At 41.6% G+C, this 18872-nt stretch overlaps 1 protein-coding gene across 2 annotated transcripts in view; it reads right to left on the reverse strand.

Moving 5' to 3' along the window:
• Nucleotides 1-18518, reverse strand: part of CRY1 (cryptochrome circadian regulator 1) — a 98066-nt gene extending 79548 nt beyond the window's left edge. Inside the window, exon 1 of one of the 2 annotated variants that reach the window (XM_002711421.6) lies at nucleotides 17694-18518. In XM_002711421.6, the coding sequence (XP_002711467.3) occupies nucleotides 17694-17851 (158 nt within the window). In that variant the 5' untranslated portion in view covers nucleotides 17852-18518. The remainder of the gene's footprint in view (nucleotides 1-17693) is intronic. The other variant, XM_089307587.1, reaches the window with a different exon arrangement.
• Nucleotides 18519-18872: the final 354 nt, after the last annotated feature.

Genomic DNA, 18872 nt, shown 5'->3' on the forward strand with positions numbered 1-18872 from the left:
ACAGGAGTATCTCATGGAATCTGTGCTTCAGAAGTACTGTCAAGCCTTAAGGCTTCTGGAATGTTAAAACTCAGGATAACAACTTTCTTTTGCAACTGTAACGTCTCTTATTCCTTTTGGCATACATTCTTGTTTTTTTTTCCTCTCTCTCTTTCTACAATCACCTTTCTATGCTAAGATACCTACCTTTTTGTGCTCAGAATCAAGGCCCAATACAAACTGTCTACAGTATGTGCATCCATTTTCAAAATTTCCAAATTCCAAAATGATATTGATATCATTATCAAAATCTAACAAAAGTAGCTCCCAGAGGAAAATTTTATGAATTAAACACATTTTTAATGAGGATATCAAAGGTTATATACAAATATGCATATAGTCACACATTCACATTTTCATATATTCAAACTGTTACCAGTGGAATAGTAGAGATACTTTCTTCATATTGCTTAAATGACTTACAATGACTATATTTCTCATCAGAAAAGTTTATTATTTTGAAAGTTTAACAGCCTAGAAATAGACCTCAAAATATAAAAAATTTAGTTTACATAAAGAAATGACTCAATAGTGTTGGAATAACTGATCATCAACTTGGGGGAAATTATCATTTGGACAAAAAGAAGCTAGAGAACCTCAATGTCAATATAAATTCTAGAAAGAAAAGATTTTTATACATAAATGAAAAATAAATGCACTAGAAAAACATTATAAATATTTATGTCATCACCCTTTAAAGCTTATCCCTAATGATACAAACCATAAAAAGTTTGGGCATAAAAAAGTTTAACATGCATATTTTTAAAAAATGATAAAGACTGTAATTCTTTTTTTTTTAATTTTTTTGACAGGCAGAGTGGACAGTGAGAGAGAGAGACAGAGAGAGAGAGAGAGAGAGAAAGGTCTTCCTTTTCCATTGGTTCACTCCCCAATGGCTGCAACAGCCGACGCACCTCGCTGATCCAAAGCCAGGAGCCTGGTGCTTTTCCTGGTCTCCCATGCAGGTGCAGGGCCCAAGCACTTGGGCCATCCTCCACTGCACTCCCGGGCCACAGCAGAGAGCTGAATCAGAAGAGGGGCAGCCAGGACTAGAACCAGCGCTCAAATGGGATGCCGGTGCCACAGGTGGAGGATTAACCTACTGCGCCACGTCGCCAATTTTTATAATTGCTGTTTTTAGATATCTTGTTTACCTTCACTTTGATATACCTACAGCCAAGCTGATCATTCTAACTCCCAAAATAGCCCCTGACATTGTCTCCCTTCCTGGGATCCGAAAACGGGAAAAAGGATCCTCCTGTTCCAGTAAGTCACCAAACCCTGATGACATATCCATTTTGGCAACAAGCTTTCCTCTCATTCAAGTTTTCCCTTCTGTTCCCACTGTATCACCCAAAATTACAACCCTCATTATAAAAACATTAACACTAAAAAAATTAGAGTATGATTATCAATCATATGTTGGTACCAATAAAAAGTTTGGCCAGCATATTTTCTAAGACATACATTCTATAGTACACTGATTTAATATTGTTTCTTTTATGATTTTTAATGTCTAATGAACTGTTTCACTTTAAGTGATCAAACCAAATAAAAACACAAATGCCATTAAGAGATTTAGTTTGTTGCTGCTGCTGCTACTGAGTAGATAATAGCAGGATAAGTTAAAAATAGTAAAAGTAATTAGAATCAATAGAATTCCCTTTTAAAAATAGCATTTTCCCCTTTCATCTCCAGGAAACCCTAATACCCAATTGTTCTAATCTGTTTTCTGTTGCTATAACAGTATACCTGAGACTGAGTAATTTATAAGGAAGAGAGGTTTATTCAGTTTCAAGTTCTGGGAAGTGGGGAAGACATTCAGCTTCCAGGAAAGGCCTCATGCTGCTTCACATCATGGTAGAGGAGTAGAAGAGAAGTGACCATGTGCAGAAGAGTATATGTACCTCAGAAGGACCAAGAGGAGGTGCCAGACTCGTAACAACCCACTCTCTTGAAAAAAGTAATTACTCCCACAAGTAATTGATCCAGTCACAAGAAAGACATTAATCCCCCACCTTTCAACATTGCTCCAGTGGGAACGAAATTTCAACATGAGTTTTGGCAGAGACAGACAACATCCAAACGATAGCAGCAATTATAAAAATATATAATCCAAATCAAATAAAAATATGTGAGAATTTTAAAATTTCAAATTAAAAAAATCTATGGTAATTTTTTAAAAGATTTATTTATTTATTTGAAAGTCAGAGTTATACAGAGAGAGAAGGAGAGGCAGAGAGAGAGAGGTCTTCCATCCACTGGTTCACTCCCCAGCTGGCTGCAACGACCGGAGCTGTGCTGATCTGAAGCCAGGAGCCAGGAGCTTCTTCCGGGTCTCCCACGTGGGTGCAGAGGTCCAAGGACTTGGGCCATCTTCCACTGCCTTCCCAGGCCACAGCAGAGAGCTGGATTGGAAACGGAGCAGCCGGGACATGAACTGGCACCCATATGGGATGCCAGCACTGCAGGCGGTAGCTTTACCTGCTACGCCCCAGCGCAGGCCCCTATAGTAATTTTTAATATTATTAGCTATTTTACAGATTATCATACAATTCTAGAGCTAGAATTGACCTTAGTAATTATGTTGTTAACATATAGTAAAATTTCTAGTGACTTCCAATTATCAATTCATATAAATAACCAAATGCTCCTAAACATATAGAGGTCACAGTAACTAATGGCCATGGTAATTAACCATGGTTAATTTCAATGTGAGAAAATAAATCAGCCTTTTTTTTTTTTTTTTTTTACAGGCAGAGTGGACAGTGAGAGAGAGAGACAGAGAGAAAGGTCTTCCCTTTGCTGTTGGTTCATCCTCCAATGGCTGCCGCGGCCAGCACACTGCGGCTGACGCACTGCGCTGATCGGAAGGCAGGAGCCAGGTGTTTATCCTGGTCTCCCATGCACTTGGGCCATAGCAGAGAGCTGGCCTGGAAGAGGAGCAACCGGGACAGAATCCGGCGCCCCGACCAGGACTAGAACTCGGTGTGCCAGCACCGCAAGGCGGAGGATTAGCCTATTGAGCCGTGGCGCCGGCCTCAGCCTACTGCTTTCTAATACATCTAATTCTTGTTGCAATTTTAGTGTTCTAGGCATAGCAAGTGTTAGTTTTATTTCTCAAAACTGTTTATGCCAGCTCACCTATTTATTGTAATCACATACTTAATTATATTTTATGTAAACTAATAAAATAAGTATAAAAAGGAAAGCTGTTTTATTGAAAACTAAATTGAATGCTTCAAAGGATTTAATAAAAGGTGAATCACTAAAAAGGTTTATCTGATTAATTGGCTATGAGAGCTCTAATAGGTGTTTGACTCAGCAGTTAAGATACCCAATTCCTCCATTAGAATGACTGGTTAGAGTTCCTTCTCCACTTCCACTCCAGCTTTCCAGTAACGCGCACCCTTAGAGGCAGCAGATGATTCTTCAAGTACCTGGGTCCCCGGATCTGCTGTGGGAGACTCAGCTGGATTTCTGGACTCTCACCTTTGGCCTGGTCCAGCCCTAGATGTTGCTGGCATTTGAAGAGTGATCCAGTGGATGGAGATCTCTATGTCTGTCTCTTTCAAACAATTTTTTGAAGAAAAAAAAAAAAAGGAAGCTATAACAGATCGGAAGAAAAAATTATGCTAAAGAAATTCTGTACTTGTTTGTTTCACAAGGGTCTTTTAAGGTTTTAATCAATAAAAAGAAAATGATAGGAAATATCCACATAAGAGATGTAACTTTTGCATGAAAACCAATTTGGAACTCCATCAATGAAATAAACAGACCTAATACACATCCAGTCCATGAGGACATACTGAACATCTACTCTCAGCCAGGTTCTGCTCTGAAGCTATGACACTTCATATTCTTAAAAATTACTAACTCCAAAGAGCTTTATTTCATGGCTAATCTATTAATATTTTCCATGTGAGAAATTAAAACTTAAAAAAATTTAAATCACAAGAATGGGGTGGGCATGTAGTGTGGTGATTAAGCTGCAGCCTGGGATGCTCACAATCCTATATCAGAGTGCCAGATTAAGTCCAGGCTACTCAGAATCCAACTTCCAGCAAATGCACACCCTAGGATAGGCAGCTAAGGATGGCTCACGTACTTGGTACCTGTCACCCACTTAGAGGACCTGGATTGAGTTCTGGCTTTGGCTTGGCCTAGACTAATTCTGGCTGTTGGGGAGTAAGCCAGTGAATGGAAGATCAATTGATCTCTCTCTCTCTCTCTCTATTGTTCTTGCTCCCCTTCCCCATCACATTGCCTTTCAAATAATTTTTTAAAGCATTCTGAAACTTGTTAAAACTCCTTTCTCAAACTGTTATCTCATACTCTCTTCCCCAACAAACTCCCACCACCCTTACTTACCCATTTCCCAGCCCCTTGGAGTGGTCTCTGTGCTCTCATGTTTGTCTTTGCATATTTCTACCGCAGTCCTATTCAACATTCTATATTCTAATTATTTTTTCTTTAGCGGTGTGAAAATTTCCTTATGGACAAGAATCATGACCTTCAACATTGGACCCCTAGTCCCTTGCATGTTGCCCGGCAGGTAACAGGCTCTCATTGAATATTTCCTGAATGAATAAATGAAGGGGAAGTTTTACCCAAGGGCAGTCCCAGTCCCACTGCTCTTTGGTAGGAAAGCAGGGATTAGAACCAAGGTTTTAGGATAGCCAGATGTTCCAAACTTGCTTTAGACTGTCATTCTACATTCAGGCTTTATTTTATCAATATAATATATTTTCTATTTATCATCTCACAAATCCAGTATGCTTGGTCTTAATTGTAAGCCTGGTAACCCATTCAAAATTCAGTTTTCCTTAGACTGTCTAGAACCTATGCTTCCAGTTCATTTCTGCCTCTCCTATAAACTCTCCTTCACATTCCAATCTTAAATCATCCTCTCTTCCTTCCCCTTACACAACACACACTTTTGGTAATCTCCTAATCAATACTATTTCTATCTTTAAAACTGAAGTACCCTTTCAAAGTTCACTAAAAGCCTTTGTAAATACATAATTTCAAAATGGTAAAATATTACTCTCATACAAATATGAAATGAATGTAAGTGGCAAAGATTTTATTTCATTCATTAAAATCCATGAAGCAACCTATAAAATATTAGAATGGTTAAAATAAGAATCTGATTGCCTCCAACAGCAGGCAGTCCACTTAACACGGACACAGTATAAAAAAAAAAGAAAAGAAAAAAAAAAGCGCACAGTGACGCAAGAAGAATTAACTATGCCGAGTAACAAACACAGAAATAGAGGGAGCAAGATCAACGATGACACTATGATGCCTCCAAATAAGCAAAACACCCCAAGCCAAGAGTATGAAGATGATGAGATAGAAGAAATGCAAGATACGGATTTCAAAAAATTTATGATAAGAACATTTAGAAGTTTTCAAAAGCAAATCCTTGAACTACAGAAATCCTTAATGGACAAGATTGAAAATCTTTCTCGTGAAAATGAAATTTTAAGGAAGAGTCAAAATGAAACTCAGAAACTAGTAGAACAGGAAAGTGTAATAGTCAAGAGAAATCAAAATGAAATGAAGAGCTCAATAGATCAAATGACAAACGCATTAGAAAGCCTTAAAAACAGAATGGGTGAAGCAGAAGAGAGAATATCGGACTTAGAAGATAGAGCACAGGAAAACATACAGTCAAACCAAAGAAAAGAAGAGGAAATTAGAAACCTGAAAAATATTGTTGGGAATCTACAGGATACTATTAAAAAAACCAACATTCGAGTTCTAGGAGTTCCTGAAGGCATGGAGAGAGAGAAAGGATTGGAAGGCCTTTTTAGTGAGATACTAGCAGAGAACTTTCCAGGTTTGGAGAAGGACAGAGATATCCTAGTACAGGAAGCTCATAGAACCCCCAATAAACATGACCAAAAGAGATCCTCACCACGACACGTGGTAATTAAACTTACCACAGTGAAACATAAAGAAAAGATCCTAAAATGTGCAAGAGAGAAACGTCAGATTACTCTCAGAGGATCTCCAATCAGACTCACAGCTGACTTCTCATCAGAAACCCTACAAGCTAGGAAGGAATGGCAAGACACAGCACAGGTGCTAAGAGAGAAAAATTGCCAGCCCAGAATATTATATCCTGCCAAGCTCTCATTTGTGAATGAAGGTGAAATAAAGACCTTTCATAGCAAACAGAAATTGAAAGACTTTGTGGCCACTCGTCCGGCCCTGCAAAAGATACTTAAAGATGTGCTACACTCAGAAACACAGAAACACGGCCATCAATATGAAAGAAGGGAAAGGAAGAACACCTACCAGTAAAAGAGCATGGGAAGCTCAAAGCATATACTAGAAAATATTTCCGGGAAAATGGCAGGGCAAAGTCACTACGTATCAATTGTCACATTGAACATTAATGGTCTGAATTCTTCAGTTAAAAGACACCGTTTGGCTGACTGGCTCACAGAACACAACCCAACTATTTGTTGCCTACAAGAAACACATCTCTCTAACAAAGAGGCATGCAGACTGAAAGTGAAAGGTTGGAAAAAGATATTCCATGCCAACAGAAACCAAAAAAAAGCAGGTGTAGCCATATTAATATCAGACAAAATAAACTTTAATACAAAAACTGTTAAGAGAGACAAAGAGGGACACTATATAATGATTAAGGGTTCAATTCAACAGGAAGATGTAACTATTATAAATGTATATGCACCTAATTACAGGGCACCGGTCTATTTAAAAGATATGTTAAGGGACTTAAAGGGAGATTTAGATTCCAATACAATAGTACTGGGGGACTTCAATACTCCACTCTCAGAAATAGACAGATCATCTGGACAGAAGATCAACAAGGAAACAGCAGATTTAATTGACACTATTGCCCAAATGGATCTAACAGATATCTACAGAACTTTCAACCCTACATCTACAGACTTCACATTCTTCTCAGCAGCGCATGGAACCTTCTCTAGGATTGATCACATACTAGGCCATAAAGCAAGTCTCAGCAAATTTAAAAGAATTAGAATCATACCATGCAGCTTCTCAGACCACAGCGGGATGAAGCTGGAAATTAGCAACTCAGGAAACCCCAGAAAGTATGCAAACACATGGAGACTGAACAACATGCTCCTGAATGAACACTGGGTCATTCAAGAAATCAAAAGAGAAATCAAAAACTTTCTGGAAGTAAATGAAGACAACAACACAACATATCAAAACTTATGAGATACAGCAAAAGCAGTATTGAGAGGCAAATTTATAGCAATAGGTGCCTATATCAAGAAATTGGAAAGGTACCAAATAAATGAGCTTTCAGCGCACCTCAAGGACCTAGAAAAACTGCAGCAAACCAAACCCAAATCTAGTAGGAGAAGAGAAATAATTAAAACCAGAGAAGAAATTAACAGGATTGAATCCAAAAAAACATTACAAAAAATCAGCCAAGCGAGAAGCTGGTTTTTTGAAAAAATAAACAAAATTGACACCCCATTGGCCCAACTAACTAAAAAAAGAAGAGAAAAGACCCAAATCAATAAAATCAGAGATGAAAAAGGAAACGTAACAACAGACACCACAGAAATAAAAAGAATCATCAGAAATTACTACAAGGACTTGTATGCCAGCAAACAGGGAAACCTATCAGAAATGGATAGATTCCTGGACACATGCAACCTACCAAAATTGAACCATGAAGACATCGAAAACCTAAATAGACCCATAACTGAAACAGAAATTGAAACAGTAATAAAGGCCCTCCCAACAAAGAAAAGCCCAGGACCAGATGGATTCACTGCTGAATTCTACCAGACATTTAAAGAAGAACTAATCCCATTTCTTCTCAAACTATTCAGAACAATCAAAGAAGAGGGAATCCTCCCAAATTCTTTCTATGAAGCCAGCATCACCTTAATCCCTAAGCCAGAGAAAGATGCAGCACTGAAAGAAAATTATAGACCAATATCCCTGATGAACATAGATGCAAAAATCCTCAATAAAATTCTGGCCAATAGAAAACAACAACACATCAGGAAAATCATCCACCCAGACCAAGTGGGATTCATCCCTGGTATGCAGGGATGGTTCAACATTCGCAAATCAATCAATGTGATTCACCACATTAACAGACTGCAGAAGAAAAACCATATGATTATCTCAATTGATGCAGAGAAAGCATTTGATAAAATTCAACACCCTTTCATGATGAAAACTCTAAGCAAACTGGGTATAGAAGGAACATTCCTCAATATAATCAAAGCAATTTATAAAAAACCCACAGCCAGCATCCTATTGAATGGGGAAAAGTTGGAAGCATTTCCACTGAAATCTGGCACCAGGCAGGGATGCCCACTCTCACCACTGCTATTTAACATAGTTCTGGAAGTTTTAGCCAGAGCCATCAGACAAGAAAAAGAAATCAAAGGAATACAAATCAAGAAGGAAGAAGTCAAACTATCCCTCTTTGCAGACGATATGATTCTGTACTTAGAGGATCCAAAGAACTCTACTAAGAGACTATTGGAACTCATAGAGGAGTTTGGCAAAGTGGCAGGATATAAAATCAATGCACAAAAATCAACAGCCTTTGTATACACAAGTAATGCCATGACTGAGAAAGAACTGCTAAGATCAATCCCATTCACAATAGCTACAAAAACAATCAAATACCTTGGAATAAACTTAACCAAGGACGTTAAAGATCTCTACGATGAAAATTACAAAACCTTAAAGAAAGAAATAGAAGAGGATACCAAAAAATGGAAAAATCTTCCATGCTCATGGATTGGAAGAATCAACATCATCAAAATGTCCATTCTCCCAAAAGCAATTTATAGATTCAATGCAATCCCAATCAAGATACCAAAGACATTCTTCGCAGATCTAGAAAAAATGATGCTGAAATTCATATGGAGGCACAAGAGACCTCGAATAGCTAAAGCAATCTTGTACAACAAAAACAAAGCCGGAGGCATCACAATACCAGATTTCAGGACATACTACAGGGCAGTTGTAATCAAAACAGCATGGTACTGGTACAGAAACAGATGGATAGACCAATGGAACAGAATTGAAACACCAGAAATCAATCCAAACATCTACAGCCAACTTATATTTGATCAAGGATCTAAAACTAATTCCTGGAGCAAGGACAGTCTATTCAATAAATGGTGCTGGGAAAACTGGATTTCCACGTGCAGAAGCATGAAGCAAGACCCCTACCTTACACCTTACACAAAAATCCACTCAACGTGGATTAAAGACCTAAATTTACGTCCTGACACCATTAAGTTATTAGAGAACATTGGAGAAACCCTTCAAGATATTGGCACAGGCAAAGAATTTCTGGAAAAGACCCGGGAGGCACAGACAGTCAAAGCCAAAATCAACTATTGGGATTGCATCAAATTGAGAAGTTTCTGTACTGCAAAAGAAACAGTCAGGAGAGTGAAGAGACAACCAACAGAATGGGAAAAAATATTTGCAAACTATGCAACAGATAAAGGGTTAATAACCAGAATCTACAAAGAGATCAAGAAACTCCACAAAAACAAAACCAACAACCCACTTAAGAGATGGGCCAAGGACTTCAATAGACATTTTTCAAAAGAGGAAATCCAAATGGCCAACAGGCACATGAAAAAATGTTCAAGGTCACTAGCAATCAGGGAAATGCAAATCAAAAGCACAATGAGGTTTCACCTCACCCCGGTTAGAATGGCTCACATACAGAAATCTACCAACAACAGATGCTGGCGAGGATGTGGGGAAAAAGGGACACTAACCCACTGTTGGTGGGAATGCAAACTGGTCAAGCCACTATGGAAGTCAGTCTGGAGATTCCTCAGAAACCTGAATATAACCCTACCGTTCGACCCAGCCATCCCACTCCTTGGAATTTACCCAAAGGAGTTTAAATTGATAAAGAAAAAAGCGGTCTGCACCCTAATGTTTATTGCAGCTCAATTCACAATAGCCAAGACCTGGAACCAACCTAAATGCCCATCAATGGTAGACTGGATAAAGAAATTATGGGATATGTATTCTTTAGAATACTATACCGCAGTAAGAAACAACGAAATCCAGTCATTTGCAACAAAATGGAGGAACCTGGAACACATCATGCTGAGTGAAGTAAGCCAGTCCCAAAGGGACAAATACCATATGTTCTCCCTGATCGGTGACAACTGACTGAACACCAAAAAGGAAACCTCCTGAAGTGAAATGGACACTATGAGAAATGGTGACTTGATCAGCATAGCCCTGACTGCTAATGGACAACTTAATACATTATCCCTCATAGTATTTTTTTTTGTCTGTTCTACTTAATATGACTGGTTTAATTCTGTAATTATCACACAGTTATTCTTAAGTGTTGAAAATTAACTGAAATGTGATCCCTGTTAAACATAAAAGTGGGAATAAGAGAGGGAAGAGATGTATAATTTGGGGCATGCTCGGGCTGACTTGCCCCAATTGGTAGAGTTGGAAACATACTAGGGGATTCCAATTCAATCCCATCAAGGTGGCATGTGCCAATGCCATCTCACTATTCCAAGTGATCAATTTCAGTTCGCAATTGATCATAATGAAAGGACTAAGAGTCAAAGGGAGCACATAAACAAGTCTAGTATCTGCTAACACTAACCGATAGAATAAATAAAGGGGAGAGTGATCCAACATGGGAAGTGAGATACTCAGCAGACTCATAGAATGGCGGATGTCCTAAATAGCACTCTGGCCTCAGAATCAGCCCTAAAGGCACTCGGATCTGGCTGAAAAGCCCATGAGAGTATTTCAGGCATGGAAAGCCAAGACACTCTGGCAAAAAGATCTCTGTGAGTGAGATCCCAGTGGAAAGAACAGGTCTTCAAAGAGGGAGGTGCCTTTCTCTGAAGGGAGGAGAGAACCTCCACTTTGACTATGACCTTGTCTAAACAAGATAAGAGTCGGAGAACTCAAGGGGCTTCCATAGCCTTGGAAACTCATGACTGGTGCATAGGGAGATTACTGATGCCATAAACAGGAGTGTCAATTTGTAAAGTCAACAACAGGAGTCACTGTGCACTTACTCCTCATGTAGGATCTCTGTCCTTAATGTGCTGTACACTGAGGCTTAATGCTATAACGAGTACTCAAACAGTATATTTCACTTTGTGTTTCTATGGGGGTGCAAACGATTGAAATCTTTACTTAATGTACACTAAACTGATCTACTGTTAAAAAAAAAAAAAGAAAGAAACTATCAATTCACAACTTGACTCTCACTGGGATTAAACATGACAATAGGTCTGCTCTGATTTCATCATCATTTAAAAAAAAATCATCTATTATTTTTCACTTTATGTTTCTGTGTGGGAACAAACTGTTGAAATCCTTACTTAAGGTATACTAAGCTGATCTTCTGTATACTAAGATAATCGAAAATGAATCTTGATGTGAATGGAAGGGGAGAGGGAGTGGGAAAGGGGAGGGTGGTGGGTGGGAGGGACGGTATGGGGGGGAAAGCCATTGTAACCCATGAGACGTACTTTGGAAATGTATATTCATTAAATAAAAGATAAAAAAAAAATAAAAAAAATAAAAAAAAATAACAAAAAAAAAAAAAGAATCTGATTTACAGATACTTTTATTACCCACTCTACAAAATTCATTTGCATGGCATAACCAGCAATAATTTTAACTGATATGGGCAGGAAACATTTGTACTGCCGTAAGTTTTCTATCACTTTTATACCTCTTTACAGAGTTGTAAGACAGCCTGGTAAGTCAGACAAAACTGGATATCCCTTAATCAGAAGCATGTAATTTCTAGGTCCTGTAGACAGTGTCTATTATTTTAGCTACATAGTGGTTTCCTTTGCCCATTTCCAAGTCTCCCACAATTTTTTCTTTGTTAGTGTCAAAATTCATCCCAACATGCTTTCTCCAGCACAATGCAGAAAAACTCTTGCCACATTTACTTTATATGATCCAGCATTTTCCTGGCTCCTCTTCTTGCTCCATCTCTGATTCTCTTGCCTCAGTTCCTGTTCATCTTAAGTAGTTTTATTCAGCAAGATTTTGTTTGGGCCTTGTTTTATACAATCATAACCATATGCTTCATCTTCTACTTATAGGATTTACTCTCATACACATAACTCTAATGTCTATAATCCCCAGATTTGAACTTCATTTTTCTCCATTTCCCATGTTAACTAAGCCCTACTTCAAATTCATCAATAATCTAAACTAAACTTACTTTTTCCTCAACTACATATGGTCTATTCCTGGGTTCTCTTAGTTAATTTCTAATTGTCATGGAGGCACAAAGCATAGGGATCTCACATTCTACTCTCACTCACACTCTCCTCCTCCATCAAACTGTGTTTCCTAGGCAGTCACCTAAACTAGCCACTCAGTCTCTTTCTCACATATCTTCCCCTTCCTAATAGCCTTTTCCCTGTTTCAAGCCCATACTGTTTTACCTGAACTGTAGATAAAACCTCCAAATCAGTATCTTGTCTGTCTCTTCTATCATTTCTCAGCTGCCAAAGTTTTATTTCCCCAAACAGGGCCCAAAGCTTTTCTAAATTGTTCCCACTTTCTGATCTGAATTCTTATATAACAGACAACTGTTTTTTAGAGTATACACCTACTTCCTACTCACTCTACTTCAATTACTACACTCCAAGCTGACTCCACCAGTGAGATACACAATTCCAGCTAAGACAATCAGAGGCTCACAAAGATTTGTTCATAAAATGGTCCTAGAGGTACCAGAAATGTCATGAAACTTGCTGGGACTTCTGGGACAGGTGCATAAGCTTTTTACAGCTATAACTGTTACTGTCACTGTTATATTTTACCACCAGAGGACAGCCTGTTTTGGAAGCAATGAAAAAATAAAGTTCAGAGATGCAAAGAAAGAAAGGACAGGTTTCAGCCTTGCAGTTAGGATGCTGCATAAGATGCTGGTGCTCCACATCAGAATACCTGAATTTGTTACCCAGTTCTGGCTCCTAACTCCGGCTTTGTGCTAATGCAGACCATGGGGTGTGGCTGTGAAGGCTCAAGTAACTGAGTTCCTGCCACCCATGTGAGAGACTTGGATTGAGCTCCTGGTTCCCAGTTTCCACCTGGCCCAGCCCCAGTCATTGGGAGCACTGGGAGAGTAAATCAGCAGATGGGAACACTCTCTTAGATTGTGTCTGTCTCTCTCAATCTCTCTCAAATAAATTAAAAAATTAAAGTACAACAATAACTAACCTTAGGGGGAGAATAAAAGGAATTTGATGCTGCTGTCATCTTCTGAGCCCTAGCATCAACGAATGGCTGAAACCAGTTTCCCTTGGATTGTTCAATTACATCTGCCAATAAACTCTCCTTTTATGAAAACCTGTTTTACTCAGGCAACCAACTAGCAACCAAAAGAGAGCTAAACAACACTTCCTATCTTTTCATTCATTATACAAAAGAGTCACACCAGCCTCCTCACCAGAATACCATGCCCTTCCTTATGCTGTTTCTGCAATTCGGAATGTTTTTCCCTCTGCCTGAATTTCCCTTCCCTCCATTCTTTGCTTATTAAGATCCTCATATTTCAAGGCTCACCTCAAATGCCTCGATGAAGGTCAAGGGGGACAATGATCTGTGAACTAGTAAAATAATCTAGGCAAGAGTGAGTGTTTGGCATAGCAGATGGGACCCACTTGGAACGCCCACATTCCATGTTATGGAGGCTGAGACCTAAAAGGTCCCAGCTCTGCTTCCAATTTCAGTTTCTTGCTAGCACACAACCAGGGAGGTTAGCAAGTGATGGCTCCAGCACTCGTGTCCTTGTCATCCACCTGGACCTATACTGAATCCCCAGCTTCATTACAGGCATTCAGGGAATGAACCAGCAGATGGAAGTTCTATATTTCTGCCTCTCAAACAAGTAGTTTAAAAAAGAAAAGTTTGGCTAAAAATGAACTGAGAAACACAAGTATAGTCTCAAGAGGGGGAAGACAGGCTAGGTTTTGTTCCTTTGTTATTAGTTTTTATTTGTTTACAAAGCTTGACTTTAAGCTTGTTTAAATGTTGACTAGAGACTAAAAAGATGATGAGTTGAAAAAAAATGTGAGAGTATAATAAAAAACAGGCAAAGTCTCTCTGAAATGGAGCACACAAAAGGAGTGGTTTTGAACTGAGGCAGCAACATCTCTTCCACTGTAATGGAAAACTAATAGGGTGTTTTCCTCTAGAATTGAGGGCACATATTGTAAACAGTAGATGAGATACATAGGCCAAAAGGTAGATCTTGAATGCCAAGCTAAACAATTTGAGCATTACTAGAACAGCCAATAAGGAAATTAATAAAAGTCACTTAAACATAAAATTATTAACTCCACGGGGCTGGCCCCGTGGCATAGTAGGTTAATCCTCCTCCTGTGGCGCTGGCATTCCATATGGGCACCCGTTCATGTTCCGGCTACTCCTCTTCCAATCCAGCTCTCTGCTATGGCCTGGGAAAGCAGTGGAAGATGGCCCCAGTCCCTGGGCCCCTGCACCCACACGGGAGACCCGGAAGAAGCTGCTGGCTCCTGATCGGCTCAGCTCCGACCATTGTGGCCACTTGGGGAGAGAACCAATGGAAGGAGACCTTTCTCTCTGTCTCTCCCTCTCACTGTCTATAACTCTACCTCTCAAATAAATCTTTAAAAAAATTAACTCTAGGACACCATTTCATTTAATAAATTGTAATTGAGCTACTATTATAGGAAAAAAAGTCACTGAATTTGATACTATGAATCTTTTTTAAGATTTATTTTATTTCTTTGAAAGGCAGTTACAGACAGAGAGGGAAAGAGAGAGAAGAGAAAGAGAGAAAATTTCTATCCAACTGCTGGTTCACTCGCCAAATTGCCACAATGTTATTAGCCCCTGGTCCCAATTTCAATTTCCTGCCAGTGCAGACCCTGGGAGGCAGCAGATGATGACCCAAATATTTGGTCCCTGCCACCCACATAAGAGACCAATTAGGTTTCTGACTTCTGCCTAGCCCAGCTAGAATTGATGTTTGAGAAGTGAACCAGTGGATGGAGTTGTGTTTGTCCCTGGGCCTTTCAAATTGAAGAAAAAAACCAAAACATTGAATTTAGCATTCTGAGATCATTCATAATATTGTTTACAGTGGTATCAGAGGAAATAAACTCACTCAAGACTCACAATACTGGGCAAGCATTGTGGTACAGAGGGTTAAGCCACCACCTGAGATGCCTGATCCCATAAAGAAACATGGGTTCAAGCCCTGGGTGCTCTACTTTCCATCCAGTATCTTGCCAATGTGCCTGGGAAAGCAGCAGAAGACAGCCCAAGTGCTTGGGCCCCTGCACCCATGTGGGAGACCTGGATGAAGCTCCTGGCTTTGGGCTGGCCCAGCCCTGGCTGTTGAGGCCATTTGGGGAATGAACCAATGGATAGAAGTGCTCTCTCTCTCTCTATAAATCTGCCTTTCAAACAAATAAATAAATAAATCTAGAAGAAAGGAAGAAATTGGGACCAGAGCCAAGACCTAAACCTAGTGATTCCAGTATGCGATGCGGGTGTCTTAACCCACTAAGCAAAACACCGCCCCTAAATCCAACTTTTAATTTTCAGTCCTCATCTTACTCAACCTATCAACAGTACTTTGATGTAGGCAAAACATTCTCTCCTCTTTAAAACACTTTGTTTACTTGGCTTCTAGGTTTTCTTCTTACTTTTCTAGCAGCTTCTTCAGTCTCTATACTACACAATTTCTATTCATCACAAGCACTTAAGACTCAATGCTTAGATCATCTCTCTTTCCATTCCACACTCTTTCTTCATACTCTTACACAGTCTCTTGGCTCCCCTAGAATGTAGCTTCAATAGGGTAGAACTCTGCAGCTATTTTGTTTCTGCTGAGTCTCCCACACCTGAAATCCTATCTGGCATGTAGATGTTTGACAAATATTTGTTCAATAAATGGACAGGTTAATAGATATGCATCTATAAACTGATGACTCTCCAATTTATATTTCCTGCCTGGATTTATGTCCTGAATCCAGATACATCCATCTGCCTATTTTCTTCACTTGGATGTCTAAAAAGCATCTCAAAGTCCAAAAGAGAACTCCAAGCACAATCCCAAAGCCTTCCCCAATCAACCTTATTTTCTTAGCAAAGAGCAGCTCCATCCTTCTTAATATTTCAAATGAAAATTTTTGAATCATCCTCAACTCCTTTTCATCCTCTCACAACACATACCTAAGCTGCCAACAAATACTGTTTATTCTGCCTTTAGAATGCACACAGCATCTGACTACTTCTCACCATTTCTGCTGTCATCTAGCCGTTATCATCTCTGACCTTGATGAATGCAACAGCCTCCTAACTGCTGCTCCTAATTCTGTCTATCTCCACCCTGTCAATTCAGTTTGTTCTCAGGACCACAATCAACAAATTTTTCTCAAGCTGAAGTCAGGTCATGTCACTTCTATTTATAAACCTGCAATTATTCTATGCCCACTTTGCTGAGTAAAAGCTCAAATCCTGTAACTGCTTATAAAGCTCTATTCAATCTGGCTCTATTACAACTCTGATCTCATCGCTACTACTTTTCCCTCAGTGTGCTCCATTCATACTGGCTTCCTCTGCTATGCCTTCCAAAGGTCAAGCACATTTCCACTTTAGGACTTTTTCTCCTATTGTTCCCTAACCTGGAAAGCTCTTCCCTGAGATACTTGCATCCCACCAATCCCTTCCTGTCTGCTCAACTGTCACTTTCCCCGTGATTGCCCCCTGAGTAGTATATTTAAAATCGCATTCATTTTCACTTCTCTCTGCTCTGTTTTTCTCCACAAACCTGTTCACCGCCTAAAATACTGCACATTTTACTTTCTGAGACATAATCTTGAAGAGTGCAAGACTTTATGTCCGTTTCATTTACGGCTATAAGCCTGGCATTTAAATCAGTGTCTGGCATGCAGAAAGCGATCAAGTCTGTCTCCCGAACTAAAGCTTTCATTCTCACCTAACGATCATCTAGTCCGGTACATCAGGGAAAGATCCTAAAGCGGCTCCAGGATTTCTTCCAGAGCACGGATCCCTAGAAGGATTGTACTTTGCCTAGAAAGAAAAACTGTACTTTGTCCAGTCGACCACAAGGAGGAGTTGAGAGGAAGAGTGGAGCTAAGAAGAACCAGACATTGTTTCCCTTGCTTTTCCAGCAGTAACCTCAAGGTGGAAGAAAACTGGATTCGGAGCCGACTATACTGAATGAATGATTTTTCTCCATACTACGAGTGACCTAGGCACACATACACGTAACCATTAAACACCATACATAATCCTTTCGAACGCCACAAAAAGGCTAAGAGAATCCATCCACAGGCTACTAAGGCCCGGGAGGGTATTTCTTTAACTCCTCTCCATAAAGCCAGGCGAAGAGTTCCCAAAAGTGCTGAGCGAGAAGTTGGCAACGAGGGCCAAGGTGTTCCAGGTCATCGGGACCCTCCGTCCGGAGGGCTATCAGGTGGATCCTATGGAACACCGGACGCACCCTACCACTTTCAATCGGCCCAAGCAACGCGGTCGCACGTCTCCATTCTCCGATTCTGCCAATCGCACGTAACTCCGGAACACCGGAATCCATTTCCCACGGGCCGCCGACTCACCTCCACCTGTTGATGCCCACGTTGGAGGAGCCGGCGAACCAGGGGTCGAGGATGTAGACGCAGCGGATGGTGTCGGCGCCCTGAATGCATTCCTTCAGGGCGGGGTTGTCGTGGAGCCGAAGCCCCTTGCGAAACCAGTGCACGGCGTTCACCCCCATAGCCTGGGGCCGGGTGGGGGCGCGGGTCGTCGCCGACTTCCTCCAGCCAGAAACTCAAGGAAGGAGGGGCCGGCTCATAACCGACACCTTCGCTTCCAGGAGAATCGCCGCGCCCGAGGGGTGAGGAACGGGCGGCCGACCGGGCACGGGGGAAACTGAGTCCGAGGAGGGGGCTCGAGGGGGCGCGGGCGCCGGACGCGCAGCTGGACGATGAATGGAGGCTGCCCGGTCGGCAGAGTCCGGCTGTGACGCCCTTCAGGCGCCGCCGCTCGCTGCAAGCGCCCGCAGGAGACGCATAACTTCCAGGGCCTCGGACCCTCGGAGCGTGAGTAAATTCCAGAAGCTCGAGCCGCCTCGACGGCCCGAGCCGGCCCCGACAGCCCCAGGAGGTTCGTCACGGAAACCTCGCCCCACCGAGGCGGCCGCTGTGGCGAAAACGACCCGCCTGAGGTGAGTCACCGAGAGGAACGAGAGGGGATTCAGCCCCTGTCGGCGACGCTGTCTCTCGGCCCGAGAGAGAGGATGGAGAGCGAGAGACCGGACCGAAAACGGAGGACGAAGGCGGTGGTCGAGGCCGCTGGACGGCTGCCGGCCGGTCACCGGTCCCGAGGCTGCCCGGGTGACTCCGCCACCGCCGCGCCGCGTCAGCGGCCTCGGCCCCGCCCCCGGCCCCTCATTGGAGGGCGCGCTCCCCACGTGACCACCGGCACCTCACGTTTCTGAAGTGTGTTTACTACACTAGGTCTGGCTGGGGAATCTGCTCGCACTTCAGACGCTTCCGGAGCGGCAGCAGCCCCCAGACCCCAGAATTGCCGGTCCTCGGCCAGACAGGGGGCTCCCTGCTTCTCTACCCCTTCCCTAGGCCGACTGGTTGCTGTCCGCTGGAGGCACCCAAGGCGGCCACAGGCCCCATGTGACGGGAGGCTTGGCCCCGCCCCCGGGGGCCGGGAGCGGCCGCCATTGGCTGGGGCTTGCTGAGACCCGGATGAGCACGGGGCTGCGGGGAGCTCGCGGGCGCGCG

The sequence above is a fragment of the Oryctolagus cuniculus genome, chromosome 11 (assembly GCF_051225735.1).
Source record: "Oryctolagus cuniculus isolate XC-2025 breed Fujian yellow rabbit chromosome 11, ASM5122573v1, whole genome shotgun sequence".
Lineage (NCBI taxonomy): Eukaryota > Metazoa > Chordata > Mammalia > Lagomorpha > Leporidae > Oryctolagus > Oryctolagus cuniculus.